The sequence below is a fragment of the Pomacea canaliculata genome, linkage group LG6 (genome assembly GCF_003073045.1).
Source record: "Pomacea canaliculata isolate SZHN2017 linkage group LG6, ASM307304v1, whole genome shotgun sequence".
NCBI classification, from domain to species: Eukaryota; Metazoa; Mollusca; class Gastropoda; order Architaenioglossa; family Ampullariidae; genus Pomacea; species Pomacea canaliculata.
This window is the reverse complement of record NC_037595.1, coordinates 25,205,519-25,228,149: the sequence shown is the minus strand read 5'-3', so window position 1 is coordinate 25,228,149 and position 22,631 is coordinate 25,205,519. Positions and strand designations below refer to the sequence as shown.

General features: G+C 42.9%; 4 protein-coding genes across 4 annotated transcripts; all 4 read left to right on the top strand.

Annotated features, from left to right (window-relative positions):
* Positions 1 to 1,317: 1,317 nt before the first annotated feature.
* Positions 1,318 to 5,825, top strand: LOC112567299 (sialate O-acetylesterase-like). The gene is made up of 9 exons (XM_025243940.1): positions 1,318 to 1,549; positions 1,995 to 2,320; positions 2,724 to 2,859; positions 3,227 to 3,389; positions 3,539 to 3,627; positions 3,819 to 3,949; positions 4,510 to 4,667; positions 4,798 to 4,996; positions 5,202 to 5,825. Exons 1-9 carry the CDS (start codon positions 1,501 to 1,503, stop codon positions 5,442 to 5,444), a joined length of 1,494 nt encoding a protein of 497 aa, XP_025099725.1. The 5' UTR covers positions 1,318 to 1,500; the 3' UTR covers positions 5,445 to 5,825.
* A 1,084-nt stretch (positions 5,826 to 6,909) lies between these two features.
* On the top strand, positions 6,910 to 10,754 carry LOC112567021 (sialate O-acetylesterase-like). Its single transcript, XM_025243456.1, has 9 exons — positions 6,910 to 7,082; positions 7,376 to 7,701; positions 7,869 to 8,007; positions 8,220 to 8,382; positions 8,809 to 8,894; positions 9,300 to 9,430; positions 9,680 to 9,834; positions 10,036 to 10,234; positions 10,404 to 10,754. The coding sequence occupies exons 1-9, from the start codon at positions 7,037 to 7,039 to the stop codon at positions 10,647 to 10,649; spliced, it is 1,491 nt and encodes a 496-aa protein (XP_025099241.1). The 5' UTR covers positions 6,910 to 7,036; the 3' UTR covers positions 10,650 to 10,754.
* Positions 10,755 to 12,113: 1,359 nt separating this feature from the next.
* LOC112567019 (sialate O-acetylesterase-like) lies at positions 12,114 to 16,901 on the top strand. Its single transcript, XM_025243454.1, has 9 exons — positions 12,114 to 12,306; positions 12,941 to 13,266; positions 13,347 to 13,485; positions 13,757 to 13,919; positions 14,409 to 14,494; positions 14,856 to 14,986; positions 15,302 to 15,456; positions 16,064 to 16,262; positions 16,578 to 16,901. Exons 1-9 carry the CDS (start codon positions 12,258 to 12,260, stop codon positions 16,821 to 16,823), a joined length of 1,494 nt encoding a protein of 497 aa, XP_025099239.1. The 5' UTR covers positions 12,114 to 12,257; the 3' UTR covers positions 16,824 to 16,901.
* A 1,570-nt stretch (positions 16,902 to 18,471) lies between these two features.
* On the top strand, positions 18,472 to 22,395 carry LOC112567020 (sialate O-acetylesterase-like). Its single transcript, XM_025243455.1, has 9 exons — positions 18,472 to 18,660; positions 18,958 to 19,283; positions 19,450 to 19,588; positions 19,882 to 20,044; positions 20,483 to 20,568; positions 20,948 to 21,078; positions 21,340 to 21,494; positions 21,674 to 21,872; positions 22,042 to 22,395. The coding sequence occupies exons 1-9, from the start codon at positions 18,612 to 18,614 to the stop codon at positions 22,285 to 22,287; spliced, it is 1,494 nt and encodes a 497-aa protein (XP_025099240.1). The 5' UTR covers positions 18,472 to 18,611; the 3' UTR covers positions 22,288 to 22,395.
* The last annotated feature ends 236 nt before the right edge of the window (positions 22,396 to 22,631 follow it).

The window sequence follows — 22,631 nt, the reverse complement described above, 5'->3', positions numbered from 1 at the left end:
AAAAAAAGAAAACAATGTCTAAACTTTTGACATAAAGGCACGAGAGTGATTAGTGTTCATGGAGTGGTGAAATACTAAATTAAGGATGAATGAAAACGGTCCAGCTGATATTCAGTCTGCATCAAACCTTTAAATGTCATGTCAACATCATCTTGTGTGATAATGTCTGTGGACTGCCACTTGTTTGGCAGTAACAAGTTGGTTATTTAACTAATAAACTTTGTCCGTCAATGGAGAAGCAGCCAGAGACATTGGTGTGGAAGGAATGTGCCATGTCGCATTATGTAAAAATACTGTCATGTTTGAAATGAGTGTAATGGCGAAGCCTGCAAGGAAAATAACTTTGGTACACGGGAAATGGCCAAAAGCAGCTTTACACTGTACGATCATCGAAACACAAATCATTTCCGGTCAGTAGGTCGCGCACGATTCTCGATTGGGTATGGGAGCCCTCACAGGGTGCAAACGTACCACTCTTTGGTTTGCCCCCCCCCCCCCCCCCCAAAGCGAACATCTTCCTACGCCACTGCTTACGAAAGCAGTCCGTAAACTTGGCAGAATTTTTTTAACTTAAAAACTTAGTAGAAAAACTAAGAAGCTCCGATCTTCGTCAAACTAGCCAGCTTTGGCTACAACATGGAACTTGTACTGGACAACAACGACTGCCAGAAGGAGACAAAAATGTGTCCTGACGACTCGTGGACAGCACGAAGTTCAAGCACTCGCAGTCCTGATGACAGTCGAGGAGAGAAGCAACAACTTTCTCCCTCCCCCTGTCACGCACAAAGTGTGTGAACTTTAACCCTTAAACCTCGGGGGCTTTAATGTACAACTGTTATATCAGGATGCCTAGGCATTCAAACTTGATAAATATACCGGTTTTTTTTCAATTTTGTTGTTGTTGCTAAATGTGTGAATGCTCCCCGTCTCTCTTTCTCACTCACTTTCTCATAAACCTTGTGAGTTTCTAGCCGGTCTCTACAGCTCTGCTCTCCATGAAGTATATCGCCATAACAGAGGGGGCCTTTCCTTACTGACACAAACAGTTTCTGGCAATACAAAAAGCACGCACCGTTATGCAAAGTAATCACAAAGGACTGAAGACTATACACTCTCTAGGCACGGCAACCATAAGTCACTGCACACGTCACTGACCTAGTCTTCAACATAGTCTCTGGAAACTTTCACCTGTCCTCGACCACGATGACCTCCGAACGAGGTGCACAGCAGAGGACATCAGACAAGTCAAAGAAGTTAAAGGACGAAAAGTAGAATCGCAAAGTAAGACCGTTCCCGTTATTTGCAGTTGCTAGTACTGATACTCTCCTTCGAAGGAACACGTTCTGAGAGGAAAAAAAATATTAATCTTATCTCTTTGCTGTCATGAAAGTATTATCCTTGCGGCCCTGTACTGAAAATTGTTGGCAGACGAACTTGGAAGTGGAGACCGGTTAGGTAACGCCCTTGCTACAAACCTAAGTACAGAAACTTGGAAACACAATGAAAAGAATTCTGCTTTTTGCGATTTTGCTGATTTCGGGCACAAAAGGTAAGTGAACATATGAAGTGAATAAATGTTCTCCTTCTTGTTAAAATAATTGTCTTGTTTCTTTCCTGTTTCTGAGTCCCTCGTAAGAATAAAATCTGTGAGCTATAAGCAATGTTTTGTTCCACAGGACGTGTGATAAGTCATGAAGTGCAGCGGATTGATTCTGCTGGTACTAAGATATCAGTCTGAGAGAAAAATACCTGACCACACACAGAATACAGCTTTTTCATAAAAAGATTACTGACTGCCTTATAAAGAATTTTCAACTCGTTAAAGAGAAGTTATAGGGAATATATAACAACAATGAAAAAAATGAGTTTTTCGAGGCACCTTATCTGTTTAACGCTTGTAGAAGGGAGTATTTATTTCGCTATAAGGGTGAAAATACTTTCTTGTTTTCAAGGAGTTTCCCAAAGTGTATTATTTCCTATATCTGATTGCACAGTACAGGGAGCGCTGAAGCTGGCGTCTGTGTTCAGCAGCCACATGGTCCTGCAGCGCGCCCCCCAGAGGGCCGTCATCTGGGGCACGGCCACCGTCGAGGGCGACAAAGTCACTGCACAGGTCATCGCCACAGGCGTGAACATAGCTCCTGTCGTCACTACCGTCTCTCACGGCGTCTGGAAACTCAAGCTGCAGCCTGTCTCATCCCCAGGACCCTTCACCATCAACATCTCGTCCAGTGAGGGTCACGTGACCTTAACCGACGTGCTGTTCGGCGACGTGTGGCTGTGTTCTGGCCAGAGCAACATGTATTTCGTCATGAGCCAGGTTCTGCCTGCTGCTTGGGTTGAATTTATTAACTAAGTACTAGTGATGTGTGTAGATGACTCACCCCTTCCTCCATAAGACACTAAAAAAAATTATAAATGGGTTCGGGTTCATCTCATTCTGCATCGATGGCAATAGAAGAGCGTTTAGTTAGTTGTGCGATGTCCGTAAACTTGTTGACCTCGGCTCCAGTCTTCTACTCAAGAAGCCCGATGTGGATAATCACATGATAGGCTTCTTACTGCCATAGCCTTTGCAAAATCTCTTTATGTGTGAAGGATAGCAAGTATGTGTGTGTCGGAGGGGGATTTCAGAGAGAGAGAGAGAGACGTGTACATTTTTGTGCATGTACCCCGATGGAAGGTGTTCGTCTCAACGTTATGCTTGCTTATTTCCTGTCCAGGTGATGAACGCTACCATCGAGATCCAGCGTGCACTGGGATTTCCGAATATCCGCTTTACAAAGGTCAGAACGACTGCCTCAGCCTCGCCCTACGACAACGCTGTCTTCGACATTCCCTGGTCTGGTCCCTCTGTCAGTAAGTGAAATGATGCAAGTGCCTGCAGATGAACGGGTGTAGATACCAGCAAATGAATCAAGTGTTGATAGACCAGCTTGTCCAGTAAATGAATTAGTTCAAGTATCGAGAGAGCAATTGGTCGGATTGTTAAGTACAAGGATTGTAAGGACAAATGTAAAATGGAGCAAAGAAATTGTAAAAGGAAACAAATAGAACAATAAATGTAGAGTGACACAGGAACAATATACACTGGCAACAGAAGAACCTTTGTAATCTGAGAGATGCTACTCAAGCAAAAGCACCAATGAAACAGGGTCTGAACAAAATGATTTTTAAAAAGTTATAGTGTGACACATACACTAACTTGAAGTGTTCATCTGTGCAGCCTCCCTACACGGCTTCTCCGCGGTCTGCTGGCTCTTTGCCGAGTACCTGTATCCTCACCTCAAGTACCCCATAGGCCTGATTGAAGCTTCTGTGGGTGGAACAGTCATCGAGGCCTGGTCTTCACCCGAGGCCCTCCACGACTGTACCTCTGCCACAAAACGGTGAGCATGAATGTTTGGCGACCTTTGTGGTCATTTCTCAACGACTTCTATACCTTCAGACCATTAAATGTCAACCCGTTAATTACAATGAACAAAGAAATGTGTTTGATTGGCGATGTACAAACCTCCGAGTATGTGTGTGTGTGCAGAGCTAATAATAACGATCCCTCTGCCTTGTGGAATGGTATGATTCATCCTCTGCTGTCCAACACGCTGTTTGGAGTTTTGTGGTACCAAGGTAACATCATGACTAACTATAACCTGGTGTCATAACTTTAACCAGGATGCGATAAAAATTTGTGCCACCACTTTTACAAAAGACAGACATGATACTTAGCGGACACAATTTTGGACATTCAGAGTCACTTACCGTTAGTAAACACTTGTTAATCGAAGAAAATAACTGTAAACTACTTCCTGTGAGTGCAGGGGAGCAGAACTCCGGGCACTCCGGGCAGTACTCCTGCCAGATACAAGCCCTGCTCAAACGCTGGCGCTCATCCTTCAACACACAGTCTTTAGCGGAGACAGCAGCAGACTTTCCGTTTGGTTATGTACAGGTAAGTCCACAACAACAACATCTCACTGAGATATCTCCATTTAGCATCATGTACATATCTCACTGAGATCTCTACGTTGAAGAAACGTGTCCACAAGAAGCATGTTTCCCCAACTACTGACATCTTTGCGTTTGACTGTGCACAAAAATGTCCACAAGAACTAACCCACAACATATCATTAGCATCTTTGATGGTGTCATGTTAGGCCCAAACAGTAAGTTATACCTTGACCACAAAGAATATTCATCATGGAGACATAAAATGCAATAAACATCCTTCTCTATCAAATGCTATGAAATCTGATTGTTGTGTAACTTTCAAACTTTAAAATTAATAGGTCACTGCAGAAATATTATTAAAAAATCTAGACATACGGATGTTTTCTTCTGAAAAACAATGGACAAATATCAGTCGTTCGAAATCGTGATGTGTTGAGTAATAACAATAAATAATTCAGAAAAGATTTTTTAAACTCTAAATTAATTTAAATTAAGTTTAGCGTCATACCTTGGGAGTTCCTTTGATGGCCTACCCTACCTACCTTCTTACTTACTCCTCAGCTGGCGCCGCACAACCAGGGTGAGAACTACGTCGGGTCCTACCCGCCAGAGAGGTGGGCGCAGACAGCCGGGTACGGGTACAGTCCTAACCCTGCCCTACCCAAAACTTTCATGGCCGTGGCCATGGACCTGCCTGACTTTGCCTCGCCACAAGGAGGGTGAGTTTTCATGTCAACTCTGTTGGTCCATAACGATAGCAATATCGTCACCAAAGTACTCAAACTTTCGTAACAAGGGTGTTATAATTTTAATTACAAGCTGCTAATGACCATTTTCCTGGGTCTCTAGCATCCACCCGCGCTATAAGCAAGATGTAGCAGAAAGGCTGATGGTGGGCGCCCTGAATATTGCCTACGGTCACAGTGATGTGGTCTTCCAGGGTCCCTTCCCCAGCAAGTTCCAGCTTGACACAGCGCACCACACACTCACCATTGAGTACGACAGTGGGCGAACTCCTCTAGAGATCAGGAACAATAAAGGTTTCGAGGTACTGCTGCTCCTCCTGGTAATCCTTCTACTCAAGAGCCCACAACTTTTACCCTCCTGCCTTCCTAGTCTCAGTCTTACTCCTCACGACCCCTTTGCACTCTTTTTTTATACATCCTCTACTCTTCCTTCCTAAGGCTTTTAAAACTTGCCTCCGCTAGCCTTATATATATATTATACGCTGATATATACTTTTCGTTATGAAGGTCTGCTGCAGTCATTCAGGCGGCACCCAATGCGGAGTACATGATTTGTGGATGGCAACACCAATCGTTGGGCACGAAGGAAGTCACGTGACAGTGTCTACCTCAGTCTGTACGACTATGAAGGTGATAGGACTGCGGTACGAATGGTATACGAGTCCTTGCCCCTACAAACTCTGTGCCATCTACAGCGCCGACTCCGGTCTGCCTGCACCACCGTATATCACTACAAGTATTCCTCAATAAAACATCAGCGAAGCATCAACCCGTGAATGTATGCAATATGTCGTTCAGTTCATTAAGTTCAAAATAATCATTAAAAATGAGCTAGAATTGTTGTTTAGACTTCCATTACTTAAAAAACAGTTTGAAATTACCATTGACCATCAATGAACCAAACCTTTTCACACTGCTGGCAACAGAATGTCAGAATATACACTTTTCCCTTAAAAAAATGAATACAAAAGTATATTTTCGAGTTGATTTTAAAGGTTGATGCCTTGGTTTGTTTTACCTGAGAGTCTATCAGTTACCTTAAATACAATGTTTCAATCAAATTATGTCACCATGCAGTTCAATAAAACATTTTCAAACTGATTTATTGATTCATTATTTTAAGCGACAGTCACCCTTCATGTTTGCATACAATGACCATACCCCTCCTCCTCTTGGTGGCTGTAAAGATAAAGCGAGGTTATTGAGGAGAAGTGCCCTGTAAAGTACGGCCCCGAGAACACTACTTCGTGTTCTTTATCCTAGGATGTCAATGGTTTATACCCAGGAGTAAAACGAGACTCTTTTCCATGTTGTCTGTAGGAAACGATTTACCTTTGCTTTAAACCTACGGCCACTAAAATGCCAGTGGCATCATTGAGATTAAACACAATCAACATGCCGCTCATTATTTCCTTTTCATCTAATGACTGGAATGGATGACAACCAGACCTTATCGATAGTGAATAAAACTCGTCACTTTATTGGTGGGGGTGGGCGTAAGTAAAACTTAAATTTTAACCTGACATAGGTTGTCAGCAAACAGCTGTCCCAAGTCTTCACATTCCCATAGAAGACCTCCGAGTACGTTTACCGCTGTCAACCGACTTTCAGAAAACACAAAACTGCTGTGTCAAGATTAGATTCTAGTCCTCTCTTGTGCTCGTCAGATTGTGTGTGCTCGTGCATGTAAGTGTGAGATAAGAGAGGTGGGACTGTGTAAACGTGTGCAATGTTGTCCCTGGCTGTTCACCTTCACATTTATAAATCAATGTTTTCTTAGGTCAAAAAGTAATTTCAACTTTACCATGTCAACAACAGACGTATTCTTTAATAAAAGACTCGTTTCTATTCACAAATAAACTCAGACTGGTCATCACAACGACGTCCTGCACTGATCACGTGACCAGATTTAAATCCGACTCTTACAAAACGTTCTAAGTTCGACAATCCAGAAGAGTTATCCACGTGTTTTATAGAATGGTGCTATCCAATCACCAGTGACATCGCCTTCAGGGCCCACGTGCATGGCGCGTCCCTACATTCTAGATGGCAAACAAGCAACAACAATCTGAAATACTCATAAAATATCAAAATGTAGGAATCTCTGCGTCACCCAGTCCGCTACGGCCTATCGATGCGCTGTGTCTGACCCCTGGTCTTATCTCCCCTTTTTTTAGTCTTAAAAATCGCAAAGACAACATTGAAAAGGTCAGATTTTACTGGCTGATGACTATCACGACTCCTTGCCGTGACTAGAGCGATATTGATGAACAAGATTTTAGAGGGGAACTGTGCATTTCTTCACTGAAGTCGTATCCTGTGAATACTGAAGCCAAGAAATTATGAAGGGTCTTCTGCTTGGTCTTTTATTCGTCGTGTTTGCCGATGGTAAGTAACCGAAGTTGCACAAGAAGAGTGGTAAAAGAATGGACAAGTCCCGTTAATTCATGTGACTTCACATTGAGAGAGAGAGAGAGACAGACAAAAAATTAATTTTGGAAATATTACTGATTATTCAGGGCGTCCATTGATGACAACTCTTACGATCCCCTGCTTTAAAATATATTCTTGTATACTCTTCTCCTCCACTTTATTTATGTATTAATAGTCTCAACTCCGAATATAGTCTACGCACTTGATATTCCGCAGTATACAAAATAACCAGAGTATATAACTCGCAGTACAGGGGGCGCTGCAGTTGGCGTCTGTGTTCGGCAGTCACATGGTTCTGCAGCGTGCACCGAAGAGCGCCGTCATCTGGGGCACGGCGACCGTAGAAGGTGACAGGGTCACTGCACACGTCACTGGCCCTGGGGTGAACATCGCCCCAGTCGTCACCACGGTCTCTCACGGCGCCTGGAAACTCAAACTTCACCCTGTGGCCGAGCACGGACCCTTCACCATCAGCTTCACTTCCGGTGAGGGTAACGTCACCCTGACCGACGTGCTGTTCGGTGACGTGTGGCTGTGTTCCGGTCAGAGCAACATGGGCTTTAGGTTGAACGAAGTGAGTCGTATGTTCGTACTGGGCAGAGCAAGACGCATTCCATGGTGAACCTGGTCAGAGCCTAGGCTATCAACATGCATTTAACAGTAAACAATGTTAGTCATCAGTCTACTTGTACATCAAAATGAACTTTGCTATAAATCACATCTATTCCGATGCACGTGCAGATCATCAACAGCGCCGCCGAGCTCCAGAACGCTCACAACTTTCCGAACATCCGGATCTTCAAGGCGGCTTTGGTCGAGTCTTTTACTCCACAAACTTCCTTGAGGCTGAACACTCCCTGGACAGGCCCACAAAACGCCAGTGAGCTAATTTGGCATCCTCGTATTTAGTTTTTTTAATAAAATTTTTTACTTAGTGAAATTTCTAACACGTCACACTCCAACGACCTAAAAAGGTTAGGGGGTGACCTTTACTTTTTTTAACCTTTGGCGACAGTTTCTACGGCTATTGAAGGAAATAACAGTAGATATTTAAAGAAAAGTGTGAATTGGTGGTAAAATTAAACTTTTCAGGAGCTTTGGAAGATTTTTCTGCCGTGTGCTGGCTGTTCGCCGAGTACCTGTACCCTCATCTCAACTACCCCATCGGTCTGATCGAATCGCAGTACGGTGGAACCCCCATCGAAGCCTGGTCTCCCCCTGAAGCCATCAAAGACTGCGCTTCCATCGCAAAACGGTTTGCATCAACACTATTGACATGTTTTCTGCTACTAATGCTGAGAATTTAGTGTAAATGTTCTGCACTTTTGTGCTCGGATGCCAAAGTTTCTTTTAACTGTCATGAAAGTTCTGTATTGCAAAAATCGTAAGATCAAAGATATAAAGAAACGTGGCCATGTCGTCTGGAAAGTCGGTCAACAAAGGATGATGATCCATGCCAACTGGCACCATTAGCTGTTGAGCAGGATTGAGCAGAACACCAAACAATACAATACCCGTCCAGTTCAAGTACCACACCCCTCCATAATTTTCATATTTCAGTGGCTCTCTGCAGTGATATTTTATTGAAAAAGAACAACTTAGGTTAAGAACAAGATATCTACCAAGGGATTCAAACAAACCCTATATAAAAATGTCCTTTTTTAAAAAAATTTGTTTACAGAGGCCCAGGCAATGATTCAGTATTGTGGAATGGGATGCTGAACCCTATTCTGGGCACTACATTTCTGGGAGCCTTATGGTATCAAGGTAAAGTTCGCAGAATGCACTAAGTGAACATAACATTTTCGTTTGTAATTCCCCAAAGAAGTCAGTGTTCGTCTATCACTTCAAACCTATTATACTTGTGTCTTCTTTGGAGAGGTAGGAATGATCAACAAAAATACTTGAAATCTTCGTCAGTTCAACCTGTGTTTGGTTGTTTATTTGTTTGTTAAAGTATACATAATTTGCATGAATTTTATTCCTCCCAGTCTTACATTTCCTTTCTGTTCCTAAATATTCTTCCACTTTGTCTTTTTCCCAACTCTTTCACTGTTTCTCTTCGTCCCCATCCCCTACATTTCTGCCGTTTGTCTTTGTCATTTATAATCAGATAGTCACATTGTTTTGTACTCCGTGAAGTTCCTTTTTGTCGTCCACTCTCGCTAACAGGTGAGTCCAACGCCAACCATGCTTCGAAGTATTCGTGCCAAATAAAAGCCCTGGTTACCCGATGGCGGTCACTGTTCAGCCAGCACTCCATGGGCGAAACTGAAGCCAACTTTCCTTTTGGTTATGTACAGGTGACTTGATTCTTTATTGTCAAGGTTTTTTTAAAAAAAAAAATAAGTTCCAATGTCTCTTTCTTTTTTTCTAGACACTTTCATATCATTAAAATGTTTTTTGCCATTGAACTTAAACGTCTTCTCACACTCGTTGGAAGCATTTCTTGCAGACTGTGTATAAGTCAAGTATTAAGTAATTGTTTTTAGTTGTGCTACATCGTGAGACAGACAAAGGGTATTTAACAGCGATACTCTTCTATCAAACAGCTGGCAGGCTACTCACCAGGTGACAGCGTTGGCCAGTTTCCAGCTCTGAGGTGGGCACAGACAGCAGGGTACGGGTACAGTCCTAACCCCGTCCTACCCCGGACTTTCATGGCCGTGGCCATGGACCTGCCTGACTTCAGTTCACCTTCTGGACCGTGCGTTCTTTCTTCATTGCTCCCTACCATACCATATTTTTATCTGTTTTTGAAGATATTGACTGGTTATAAGTCTGAAACTATAAGCTCTCTAAACTTGGACGATTTATTACAAAATCCAAACCATCATTTCTTTTCTGGACACTTCCTGTATATTTGTCTACAATCTACCCCTTCTACAAGTCACATTTTTACCTCCAGAATCCATCCCCGCTTCAAGCAGGACGTGTCACAGAGGCTGATGCTGGGCGCCCTGAATGTGGCCTACGGTCACAGTGATGTGGTCTTCCAGGGTCCCTTCCCCAGCAAGTTCCAGCTTGACACAGTGCACCACACACTCACCATTGAGTACAACGGAGGACGAACCCCTCTAGAGATCAGGAATAATACAGGCTTTGAAGTAGGTCATCACTTCCTACTCAAACTCGTCTACCTTGTCTCCGACATCATTATTAATGTTCTTAAAGAAAATTAAATAATTAAAATTTTGTAGTTTTAGTTAATGATCGTTTCCAATATCCTGATACGGATTTATGTGATGGTAATTTTTGTGGCATGTCCTTTTCAAGGTCTGCTGTAGCCCAGCAGCTGCTACCAAGTGCACTGAGGGACACGACACGTGGCATGCTGCGCCAATCACGCATCACGACACAAGTCACGTGACTGTGTCGACCTCGGGCTGTGGGGCCAACAAGGCGACGGGACTGCGATACGCGTGGCGGACCAGTCCGTGTCTCTACAAACACTGCGCAGTCTATGGTGCTGGGTCTGGTCTACCTGCTCCCCCTTACCAAACTCACACCCTCCCCCTGTAACACACAAGGTGTGTGAACTTTAACCCTTAAACCTCGAGGACTTTAATGTACAGCCGTTACATCGATGTCTAGGCACTGAAACTTGATAAACATACTTACCTTTCATGTAATTGTTTTCTTTTTTGTTGTTGCTGAATGTGTGAATCCTCTCTCTGAACTACCTTTTTCGTAGACTTTGCTAAAGCTCTTGAAGTAATTTTGATTGCTTCATTAAAAATTGGAATTTTATATCTACATACATAGATATATATATATAATATCTACTTCATTCAGTTGTCTTATGTGCCTTGGTGGGTGTAGCGAACTGTGTGTGTGTGTGCTTTCCTTTGTGAATGAGAGATGATGCGTAGCATGTACATGTATTGTTTACGTTTGTCAGAAAGTTAATCTTAAGATGAGCTTAAACCTCTCATTGTCACAAGTAGTCAATGTCACACTTTATCTCACTCAAATCCCATCCACTCTGGAGTTCGCTGATCTTGCCTTTCTTCTTGTAAAAGGTAACAGGCAAATAAAGTCACCTGTTTAAACTCCTTCAGCTTCTTGAGGAGAAAAGGGCATTAATATTGGCATGAACGGCTCTTCCGGCCAAACGAGTCTGATAAAGAAAGATAAATCTGTCTTTGGTTGTATTTGTCCGTTTGAATGTGCTCACCCGTACATGTTTATATCATTGTTTGTAAAACGCCATAAATTCACCCAAAGGGCCTGGATATGGCATTATATGTTAAGTGTATTTCGCTTCTATCCAGAATATTCGTCTGGAATGGACAAGACGACACCCAGACCATATCGATAATGAAAAATGAACAAAAGACTTTGCTTTGGTAAGCAAGCCTACATTTTAACCTTTCGATAAGTCAGTGTACAGCTGTCCCTAGCCATCACATTCCCATACCATGGGTGAATGTTTGTTACGATTACCAGAACACAGAAAACTGTGTTGTCAAGATTCTACTCTTCTACCTTTCGGATTCTGTGTGAGTGAGAGAGAGAGTAAAAGTAGAAGAGGGGAAGCTCTGTAAATGTGTTCAATCGTTGCCTTTAAATTTTATCAGTCAACAATCTCTTTCGTCAAAAGATGTCATTTACCTTGCCAAAATTAAAATTACTTATACAAAAATTTGTATAAGATTAAACTTGTTCCCCTCTACTTACTATCTCAATCTGACCTCCAAGGTGACCACGTGACCAGATTTAATTCCTACTCTTAAAAACGTTCAACGTCCGACAATCTAGAACAGTTCACTTGACAGCACACTTCTCAGTGACCACAGTAATGTCGCCTCATGGGCCCACGTGCATGGTGTGTCCCTACACTGGAAGCTGGAATACTCATAAATAAAATGCACTTAGCTAGCCGCTGCCGGTTAGCCAGCACGTACTGTCTACGCATGCGCCGTGTCTCAGACTTCTGGTCTTATCTTCCTTTATTAAGGTTATAAATAATGTCTTAGACCTTAAACAGTTCATAGTTCGTTGGGTGGTGACTACCACAACTCTTAACTGTGACAGAGAGCGACATTGTCAGGCTGTCTATAGCCGACAAGAGTTTAGAACAAGAGTGTGCATTTCTTTATTTATTTCTGTGAATACTGAGGCCAAGAAATGACGAGAGCTCTACTGCTTGGTCTTCTGTGCATCTTGTTTGCCGATGGTAAGTAGGCGACACTACAAAAAAATAGTGATAAAAGAATGGGCAAGTTCCTCGATTCTTGTGAAAGTGCGTTGAGACTGACTACCCAGTCCGACACAAATTAATTCTACAATATTTTATTTAGCAGCTAGTCATCGTCAACATTTTCAGGGATGATTTTTTTGCTGTTGGTCGTTTTATTAAAAATTTTGCTATTCGTACTGTTTATTTTCATTTTGTTAATAGAAAGGTCGGTTTTTATATTTTTAATTAAATAAAAGAGGAAAGGAAATAAGGATTCTGTTCAAGTAGCATATTGTCCTCTAGACGCAGGGCCAAACTGGATTCTTGTGGAGTGGAGGAGCTTTTCCGCACTGGTCTTGATAACTCCCAGAAATTCTGTCATGTGTATAAAACTAGAAGAGGGATGGGAGTAGCATTGTGGCAATGTTGCCCATAGATAGCCTTTGAGATGCCTTTTGCTTATAATTCTTATATTCCTTTGCTTAAATAATCTCTCTCTCCCTTCTGTCTCTCTGTCTCGTTCTTGCTCGTCCTTTATTAAGTTATCGATCATTTCTACTCTCAGTATAGTCTAACGACTTTCCGTATTATCAAAAATAACCAAAACAAATAAACAAAAAGCACTTCACAGTGCAGGGAGCGCTGCAGCTGGCGTCTGTGTTCGGCAGTCACATGGTCCTGCAGCGTGCCCCGCAGAGCGCCGTCATCTGGGGCACGGCGACCGTCGAGGGCGACAAAGTCACTGCGCATGTCACTGGCCCAGGGGTGAACATCGCCCCAGTCGTCACCACGGTCTCTCACGGCGCCTGGAAACTCAAACTTCACCCTGTGGCCGAGCACGGACCCTTCACCATCAGCTTCACTTCCGGTGAGGGTAACGTCACCCTGACCGACGTGCTGTTTGGTGACGTGTGGCTGTGTTCCGGTCAGAGCAACATGTATTTTACGATGAACCAGGTGAGTCGCAAATCAAAATATACTTCACTATACATTAAACCTTGTCTGGGCAAAGCATTCATTTTACGATGCATGTGCAGGTCATGAACAACACCGCCGAGCTGCAGACCGCGCACAACTTTCCGAACATCCGGGTCACCAGGGCGGCGCTTGCCGAGTCTCCCGCGCCAAATACCACCATGACCTTTGACATTCCCTGGACTGGGCCAGCGAACACTAGTGAGTAGATTGAGTCAGGTACATTGATTTTGAAGGTTTGTTGTATGAAGCAGGTCTGTACCCGGGGCTTGAAACTGCATGTGAAGTCTGAAAACTGACAAAAAAAACAACTAAAACGTATCTTTGGTAGGAAACTTTTGCAGAATGTCGGACAGAAATTATCAAGACATTGGATATAACTGGAGTGGCTGAAAAAAAGTTACAATTTCTAAAAGATGGAAAAAAATATTAAAAGGATCTGTTGAAGGATAGTAAAATTAAACTTTTTCAGGAGCTATGCAGGGTGTGTCTGCCGTGTGCTGGCTGTTCGCCGAGTACCTGTACCCTCATATCAACCGCCCCATCGGTCTGATAGAATCTTCATACGGAGGAACCCCCATCGAGGCCTGGTCTCCCCCCGAAGCCATCAAAGACTGCGCTTCCATAGCAAAACGGTTGGCACCAACACTCAGTCTTGCAATGATGCTCAAAATGATTCCTTCCTGCATATTTGCTTATACTGTAAAGAAAATATTTTGTATGTGTCCTCAAGACATACTGGGGCATGTTTAAATAATCTAGAAGACGATTGTGCATGTAAGAAAATATTCCGGTTTGGCAGCAGAAAGGTATTTATGAATGGAACAAGATGGCTAAGATTTGTTAACTCGCTATCATCTAAAGGCGATAATTAGTGAACTTTGGCACCAATTAGGTAATTAGCAGGTTTTCTCAGAACATCAAACAATGTAATGACCATGTTTCATACATTCAATCATCAGTGCTTGCTAAACTTCATCATTTGACACCTCAGCTACTCCCTAAACTATACAGATATAGCGAATATGCGGTGTACTTTTATATATTGAAGTGCAAGTAAAGCTATATGTATATGTTGAATAAAATATTTTTTTCACACTTTTTTTTTAAATCTTTATGTACAGAGGCCCACGTGGCGATTCAGTCTTGTGGAATGCCATGTTGAACCCTATTCTGGGCACGACATTTTTGGGAGCCTTGTGGTATCAAGGTAAAACTCTCAGACTACAAACCTGAATAAACACTGCATTCATCTAACCTCTCTCTTAATTTCAACTAAAGTCTTTTTACTATCTGTCTCTTCACACCTGCCATGATGTGTCTTCTTTAGAGATAAATACAATATTTTTTTTAATTATTGGTGAAATCTTCGACAGTTTGTGCACTCACCGTCCATTAACAGTGGCGCCATGTTTTGTTTTTGTTTGTTTGTTATTGTCTTTTTGCCTCTCAATCTCTCTCTTTCCAAAATTCTGCTTTGTTTCTCCCTAGCCGTTCTCCATTCTTTTGTTGGTTTTTGTTTTAATCTACCGTTCTCGATAATCTTTTGCCTGTTAAACTTTCATAAACAGGTGAGTCCAACGCCAATCATGTTTCAAAGTATTCGTGCCAAATAAAAGCCATGGTTGCCCGATGGCGGTCACTGTTCAGCCAGCACTCCATGAATGAAACTGAAGCTGACTTCCCTTTTGGCTATGTACAGGTAACGAGATTCCATTTACATGATGTTTCTGCAAAGGGTAGTAGCCCCATAACATTTTTAAGTTTCGAGGGTTTTTTTTCTCCCCCTCTCTCTCTCTCTCTCTACGTCAATCAATTCAATGAATCAATTAATTAATCTCTCTCGACACCATGGATGATTTAAAGATCATCGACTATTTACGTTCTTGGCGTTGACTTTCTGGAACTGTTCTGAGTCCTTGCTCCAGAATACTTAACTATTTCCCATCTGCTACATCGTGAGACAGACAAGGAGTATTCGAGGGGAGACTAACAGCGATACTCTTCTATCAAACAGCTGGCAGGGTACAATGAAGGTACCGCCGTTGGCCAGTTTCCAGGTGTGAGGTGGGCACAGACAGCCGGGTACGGGTACAGTCCTAACCCCGCCCTACCCCGGACTTTCATGGCCGTGGCCATGGACCTGCCTGACTTTCACTCAACTGCTGGACCGTGAGTACTTTCTTCATTGCTGCCTCCCAGACCCCTTTATTTGTGTGTTTATGGAAGTGTTTGCTAGTTATACGAATCTCAAACTATAAGTCATCTAAACTTGAACTATTTGTCACAAAAATCCAAAATCTACGGACACTTCCAAATAAGATTCTCAACAAAAGGGGAAACAGTTATGAAACGAGGGTGTCACTTGCCTTGGTCACCATAGCGGAAGCAAGGGCAAATGCCCTGTCTCTGTAATCATAAAAGGGGTCCACACCCTGCAGATGCTGCATTTTATGGGGTCAAAGTAAAAATCTGTGGTATAAATGGGATAAAGCAATAATATTTATCCGCGCGTTATGCATCTGGCTTAAGGACATGGTACTTTTGCATTATTTTACTATGGTGTCTCAGGGTTAACAATTAACTTCCGCTTCAAAACTGCAGCCCAAGTTCTTTAATTTTTCAAAGCAATTGATCAACCGCCATCATTATCAGGATATCAAAACATGACATGGCCGAGACTTCTTCTCTGAAATTCCTCACTATTACCAAAAAATCGTCCTATTTCTCGAGAATCGGGGTAGATGGGGTATACAAGCAAGACACTGTTTTCCTCCAGAATCCATCCCCGCTTCAAGCAGGACGTGTCACAGAGGCTGATGCTTGGCGCCCTGAATGTGGCCTACGGTCACAGTGATGTGGTCTTCCAGGGTCCCTTCCCCAGCAAGTTCCAGCTGAACGCCGCTCAGCACACACTCACCATTGAGTACGACAGTGGGCGAACTCCTCTAGAGATCAGGAACAATACAGGCTTTGAAGTAAGTCCTCACTTCCTACTTATACTCGTCTTCCTAGTCAATGACATCATTATCAATAATCTTATGAAATTGCGCGCTCGATTCTTATAAGCTTTTAACTAAAGGTAACTTCAAATATCCACAGAAGCCAGGGATTTATTTATCTGCTAATACATAAAAATATATATAACACAATCAATGGTAGCGAAAGAGACAGCTCAGCAGGCGAACTACTAAGTCAACAACCAGACAGAAAGGGTAAACAAATCCACAGACAGGCAAATAGACATAGAACCTATTGACGACTGTGTGATGCTACTTTCTGTCCTTGTCAAGGTCTGCTGTAGCTCAGCAGCTGCTACCAAGTGCACTGAGGGACACGATCACTGGTTTGCTGCGCCAATCACGCATCACGACGCAAGTCACGTGACTGTGTCGACCTCGGGCTGTGGGACCTACAAGGCGACGGGACTGCGATACGAGTGGAGGACCAGTCCCTGTAACTACAAAAACTGCGCCGTCTATGGTGCTGAGTCTGGTCTACCTGCTCCCCCTTACCTAACTCACACCATCCCCCTGTAACCCTTAACCTTCGTGGACTTAAGGGTTACACCACAAGGACTAGGTACTGACACTTGATAAATATACTTGCAGACCGTTCTTGGAATTTTGTTTTTGTTGTCGCTGAATGTGTGAACAGACATCTTCTACAAACACGTAGAAAGTAATTTTAAGAAGTTTTAAGAGCCACTATAATCCCCTAAACCCGGGATCTGAGATCGACATTGGTCGAGGCAATCTTGGGTACATTAACTTTATACCAGCATAGACCCGATATTCCTATCAGTCTGGAATGTCTGCTAAATGATTGCCAGCGTGGCAGAATGTGAGCTTCAGCTAGCACAGGCTGGCAGGTAGACATTTTGCCCAGCCACTTTGTTGATGTCAGCACCAGATGGGTCAAAGGTTGCTTACAAAGCCACGGATCGAGAATGCATGAGCCGCTCCTTTTGTATAAACCACGCGCCTTCTCCACAGAGAAAAGTAGGTCCAAGGGCCTTACTCCTGGACTATTATTTCACCAATATTAAATCATTCTGAATGAATTCAAGCTCTTGCTAATATCACGCACATTATTATTATTATTATTATTATTATTATTATTATTATTATTATTATTATTAATGCAAAATTTGTAGAGCACATACACTCCTAAGGAGCATGCTCTTAGCGCCCAAGAACAAGAACGAAACATGGACAGCACCAAGGGACAGGAACACAAACAAATAACATATGAACTATAAGAATATACTAGGATAAAAAGGTAAGTAAACCTGGATATTATTATTATTATTATTCTGAATAAGTGATGTTGTTGCAAGGTTATTAACACGCTCGATGATTTGAATGGAAAACAATGTTTGAGTATTAAAAACGATGATAATATTGTTTTGGTTTTGTAGAGAAGATAAAAAATATTCCTTAAATGTAATTGATTATTTACAATGACTCACAACAACCCAGACATTTACTGTGGGGTTCAATGAATAATCGCTAACACACAGCTGTCCCAAGTCTTCATATTCCCATACAAGACCTACGAGTACGTGTTTACCGATGTCAACCGACTTCCAGAAAACACAAAACTGCTGTGTCAAGCTTAGATTCTAGTCCTCTCTTGTGCTCGTCAGACTGCGTGTGCACGTGCATGTAAGTGTGAGATAAGAGAGGTGGGACTGTGTAAACATGTGCAATGTTGTCCCTGGCTGTTCACCTTCACATTTTATAAATCAATGTTTTCTTAGGTCCAAAAAGTAATTTCAACTTTACCATGTCAACAGCAGACGTATTCTTTAATAAAAGACTCGCTTCTATTCACAAATAAACTCAGACTGGTCATCACAACGACGTCCTGCACTGATCACGTGACCAGATTTCAATCCGACTCGTACAAAACGTTCTAAGTTCGACAATCCAGAAGAGTTATCCATGTGTTTTATAGAATGGCGCTATCCAATCACCAGTGATATCGCCTTCAGGGCCCACGTGCATGGCGCGTCCCTACATTCTAGATGGCAAACAAGCAGCACCAATGTAAAATACTCATAAAATATCAAAATGTAGGCGTCTCTGCGTCAGCCAGTCCGCTACGGCCTACCGATGCGCTGTGTCTGACCCCTGGTCTTATCTCCCTTTTTTTATTAGTCGTAATAATCGCAAAGAAAACATTGAAAAGGTCAGATTTTACTGGCTGATGACTATCACGACTCCTTGCCGTGACTGAGAGCGGCATTGTCACGAACAAGATTTCAGAGGGAAACTGTGCATTTCTTCACTGACGTCGTATTCTGTGAATACTGAAGCCAAGAAATGATGAAGGATCTTCTGCTTATTCATTTGTTCATGGTGTTTGCCGATGGTAAGTAACCAACACTGCACAAGAAGAGTGGTAAAAGAATGGACAGGCCCTGTAGATTTCTGTGAACTCACGTTGAGACAGGCAAAAAAAAAATTATTTTGTAAACATTGCTGATTATTCAGGATGTCCATTGCATACAACTCTTATGATTCCCTGCTTAAATAATCTGTTCTTCTCCTCCACTTTATTCTTGTATTAATCGGCTCAGCTTTAAGTATAGTCTACGTACTCGATATTCCGTAGTATTAAAAAACAACCAGAAACAAACCAACAAAGAAAAACCCTATGTCCTCACAGTACATGGAGCTCTTCAGCTGGCCCCTGTGTTCGGCAGTCACATGGTCCTGCAGCGTGCCCCGAAGAGCGCCGTCATCTGGGGCACGGCCACCACAGAAGGTGACAGGGTCACTGCACACGTCACTGGCCCGGGGGTGAACATCGCCCCAGTCGTCGCCACGGTCTCTCGCGGCGCCTGGAAACTCAAACTTCACCCTGTGGCCGAGCACGGACCCTTCACCATCAGCTTCACTTCCCGTGAGGGTAACGTCACCCTGACCGACGTGCTGTTTGGTGACGTGTGGCTGTGTTCCGGTCAGAGCAACATGGGCTTTTGGATGAGCAATGTAAGTCACAAATCGTTCTGGGCAGAGCAAAACTCCTTCTATGGTGAACCTGGTCAGAGCCTAGGCTATCAACATGCATTTAACGATAAACAATGTTAGTCATCAGTCTACTTGTACATCAAAATGAACTTTGCTATAAATCACATCTATAACGATGCACGTGCAGATCATCAACAGCACCGCCGAGCTCCAGAACGCTCACAATTTTCCTAACATCCGGGTCTTCAAGGTGGCGATGACCGAATCGTTTACTCCACAAACTTCCCTGACCTTGAACATTCCCTGGACAGGCCCACAAAACACCAGTGAGTGGACTGAGTCACATGCACCCATTCACGAGGCTTTATGAATGAAGCCGGCCTCGTGCTGGGACTCGAGACTTGACATGTCTGTGACGTCAAATAAAAAAAGTATCACGGGAGCTCATTTGACGTCATCTAATACACAATCTTTTATTTTTTTTTTTTTTTTGCGACCTGAAAAGGTTAGGGTACTACCTTTACCTTTAACCTTTACCTAAAGTTTCTAGGGCTGTTGAAGGAAATAACACGACATTGAAAGAAAAGGTGTAAGCCAATGTTAAAATTAACCTTTTCAGGAGCTATGGGAGGGTTTTCTGCCGTGTGCTGGCTGTTCGCCGAGTACCTGTACCCTCATCTCAACTACCCCATCGGTCTGATCGAATCGGCATACGGGGGAACCCCCATCGAGGCCTGGTCTCCCCCTGAAGCCATCAAAGACTGCGCTTCCATCGCAAAACGGTTTGCATCAACACTATTGACTTGTTTTCTGCTACTAATGCTGAGAATTTTTTTAACGGGTATAAATGTTTTGCACTTATGTGCTCGGATGCTGATGTCAAAGTTTCTTATAACTGTCATGAAAGTTCTATGTTGCAAAGATCTTAAGATCAAGGATATAAAGAAACGTGGCCATGTCGTCAGCAAAGGATGATGATCCATGCCAACTGGCACCATTAGCTGTTGAGCAGGATTGAGCAGAACACCAAACAATACAATACACGTCCAGTTCAAGCACCTCACCCCTCCATAATTTTCATATTTTAGCCTTTCAGTGGCTCTCTGCAGCGATATTTTATTGAAAAAAGAACAACTTAGGTTAAGAACAAGATATCTACCAAGGGATTGAAACAAACCCTATATAAAAATGTCCTTTGTTTTTGAAATATTCGTTTACAGAGGCCCAGGCAATGATTCAGTATTGTGGAATGCCATGTTGAACCCTATTTTGGGCACTACATTTCTGGGAGCCTTGTGGTATCAAGGTAAAGTTCGCAGAATGCACTAAGTGAACATAACATTTTCGTTTGTAATTCCCCAGTGAAGTCAGCGTTTGTCTATCACTTCAAACCTATTATATTTTAGTCTTCCTAGAGAGGCAAGAATGATCAACAAAAAAACTTGTTCAACCTGTGTTTGGTTGTTTATTTGTTTGTTAAAGTCTACATAATTTGCATGAATTTTATTCCTCCCAGTCTTACATTTCCTTTCTGTTCCTAAATATTCTTCCACTTTATCTTGTTCCCAACTCTTTCACTTTTTCTCTTCGTCCCAGTCCCCTACTTTTCTGCCGTTTATCTTCGTCATATTGTCAGATAGTCACATTGTTTTGTTCTCCTTTTTGTCGTCCACTCTCGCTAACAGGTGAGTCCAACGCCAACCATGCTTCGAAGTATTCGTGCCAAATAAAAGCCCTGGTTACCCGATGGCGGTCACTGTTCAGCCAGCACTCTATGGGCGAAACTGAAGCCAACTTCCCTTTTGGCTATGTACAGGTAACTTCATTCTTTATTGTCAAAGTTGTTGGTTGTTGTTTTTTTGTGGTTTTTTTTTTCAGTTCCAAGCTCTCTTTTTTCTAAACACTTTCCTAACATCATAAGGGTTTTGACATTGACTTAACGTCTTGTCAAACTCTTTGGAAACACTTGTTCCAGACTATGTAAAAGTCAAGTAAGTAATTGAGCTACATGTACATCGTGAGACAGACAAAGCGTATTTTTGTGGGAGACTAGCAGGGATTCTCTTTTATCAAACAGCTGGCAGGCTACTCCCCGGGGGACAGCGTTGGCCAGTTTCCAGCTCTGAGGTGGGCACAGACAGCAGGGTACGGGTACAGTCCTAACCCCGCCCTACCCCGGACTTTCATGGCCGTGGCCATGGACCTGCCTGACTTCAGTTCACCGTCTGGACCGTGCGTTCTTCCTTCATTGCTCCCTACCATACCACATTTTTTGCCTGTTAATGAGGAGATTTACTACCTATAAACTTGGACGATTTATTACAAAATCCAAACCATCATTTCTTTTCTGGACACTTCCTGTATATTTGTCTACAATCTACCCCTTCTACAAGCCACACTTTTACCTCCAGGATCCATCCACGCTTCAAGCAGGACGTGTCACAGAGGCTGATGCTGGGCGCCCTGAATGTGGCCTACGGTCACAGTGATGTGGTCTTCCAGGGTCCCTTCCCCAGCAAGTTCCAGCTTGACACAGCGCACCACACACTCACCATTGAGTACAACGGAGGACGAACCCCTCTAGAGATCAGGAATAATACAGGCTTTGAAGTAGGTCATCACCCCCCACTTAAACTCGTCTACCTTGTCTCCGACATCATTATTCATGTTCTTAAAGAAAATCAAATAATTAATTTTTTTTAGTTTTAGCTAATGATCATTTCCAATATCCTAATAGGGAATTGTGTGATGGTAATTTTTGTGGAATGTCCTTTTCAAGGTCTGCTGTAGCCCAGCAGCTGCTACCAAGTGCACTGAGGGACACGACACGTGGCATGCTGCGCCAATCACGCCTCACGACGCAAGTCACGTGACTGTGTCGACCTCGGGCTGTGGGACCAACAAGGCGACAGGACTGCGATACGCGTGGCGGACCAGTCCGTGTCTCTACAAACACTGCGCCGTCTATGGTGCTGGGTCTGGTCTACCTGCTCCCCCTTACTTAACTCACACCCTCCCCCTGTAACACACATGGTGTGTGAACTATAACCTTAACCTTCGTGGACTTAAATGTACAATGGTGACATCACAATGACTAGGTACTGACAGTTGATAAATATACTTTCAGACCGTTCTTGTAATTTTCTTTTTATTGTCGCTGAATGTGTGAACACACATCTTCTACAAACAATAAAAGTAATTTTAAAAAGCTTTAAGAGCCACTATAATCCCCTAAACCCAGGATCTGAGATCGACATTGGGCGAGGCAATTTTGGGTACAGGGAGCCAACTTTATACCAGCATAAAGCCGATATTGCTATCAGTCTGGAATGTCTGCTAAATGGTTGCCAGCCTGGCAGAATGTGAGTT

Coding starts and splice junctions, on each gene's coding strand:
- LOC112567020 (XM_025243455.1), top strand. CDS start 18,612: ATGATGAAGGATCTTCTGCTTATTCATTTGTTCATGGTGTTTGCCGAT. Junction 19,589..19,881: donor GACAGGCCCACAAAACACCA/GTGAGTGGACTG, acceptor TAACCTTTTCAG/GAGCTATGGGAGGGTTTTCT. Junction 21,495..21,673: donor TTCAGTTCACCGTCTGGACC/GTGCGTTCTTCC, acceptor TTTTACCTCCAG/GATCCATCCACGCTTCAAGC.
- LOC112567019 (XM_025243454.1), top strand. CDS start 12,258: ATGACGAGAGCTCTACTGCTTGGTCTTCTGTGCATCTTGTTTGCCGAT. Junction 13,486..13,756: donor GACTGGGCCAGCGAACACTA/GTGAGTAGATTG, acceptor AAACTTTTTCAG/GAGCTATGCAGGGTGTGTCT. Junction 16,263..16,577: donor GGAACAATACAGGCTTTGAA/GTAAGTCCTCAC, acceptor GTCCTTGTCAAG/GTCTGCTGTAGCTCAGCAGC.
- LOC112567299 (XM_025243940.1), top strand. CDS start 1,501: ATGAAAAGAATTCTGCTTTTTGCGATTTTGCTGATTTCGGGCACAAAA. Junction 3,628..3,818: donor TGGAGTTTTGTGGTACCAAG/GTAACATCATGA, acceptor CTGTGAGTGCAG/GGGAGCAGAACTCCGGGCAC. Junction 4,997..5,201: donor GGAACAATAAAGGTTTCGAG/GTACTGCTGCTC, acceptor TTCGTTATGAAG/GTCTGCTGCAGTCATTCAGG.
- LOC112567021 (XM_025243456.1), top strand. CDS start 7,037: ATGAAGGGTCTTCTGCTTGGTCTTTTATTCGTCGTGTTTGCCGATG. Junction 8,383..8,808: donor TGCGCTTCCATCGCAAAACG/GTTTGCATCAAC, acceptor ATTTGTTTACAG/AGGCCCAGGCAATGATTCAG. Junction 9,431..9,679: donor TTCCTTTTGGTTATGTACAG/GTGACTTGATTC, acceptor TCTATCAAACAG/CTGGCAGGCTACTCACCAGG.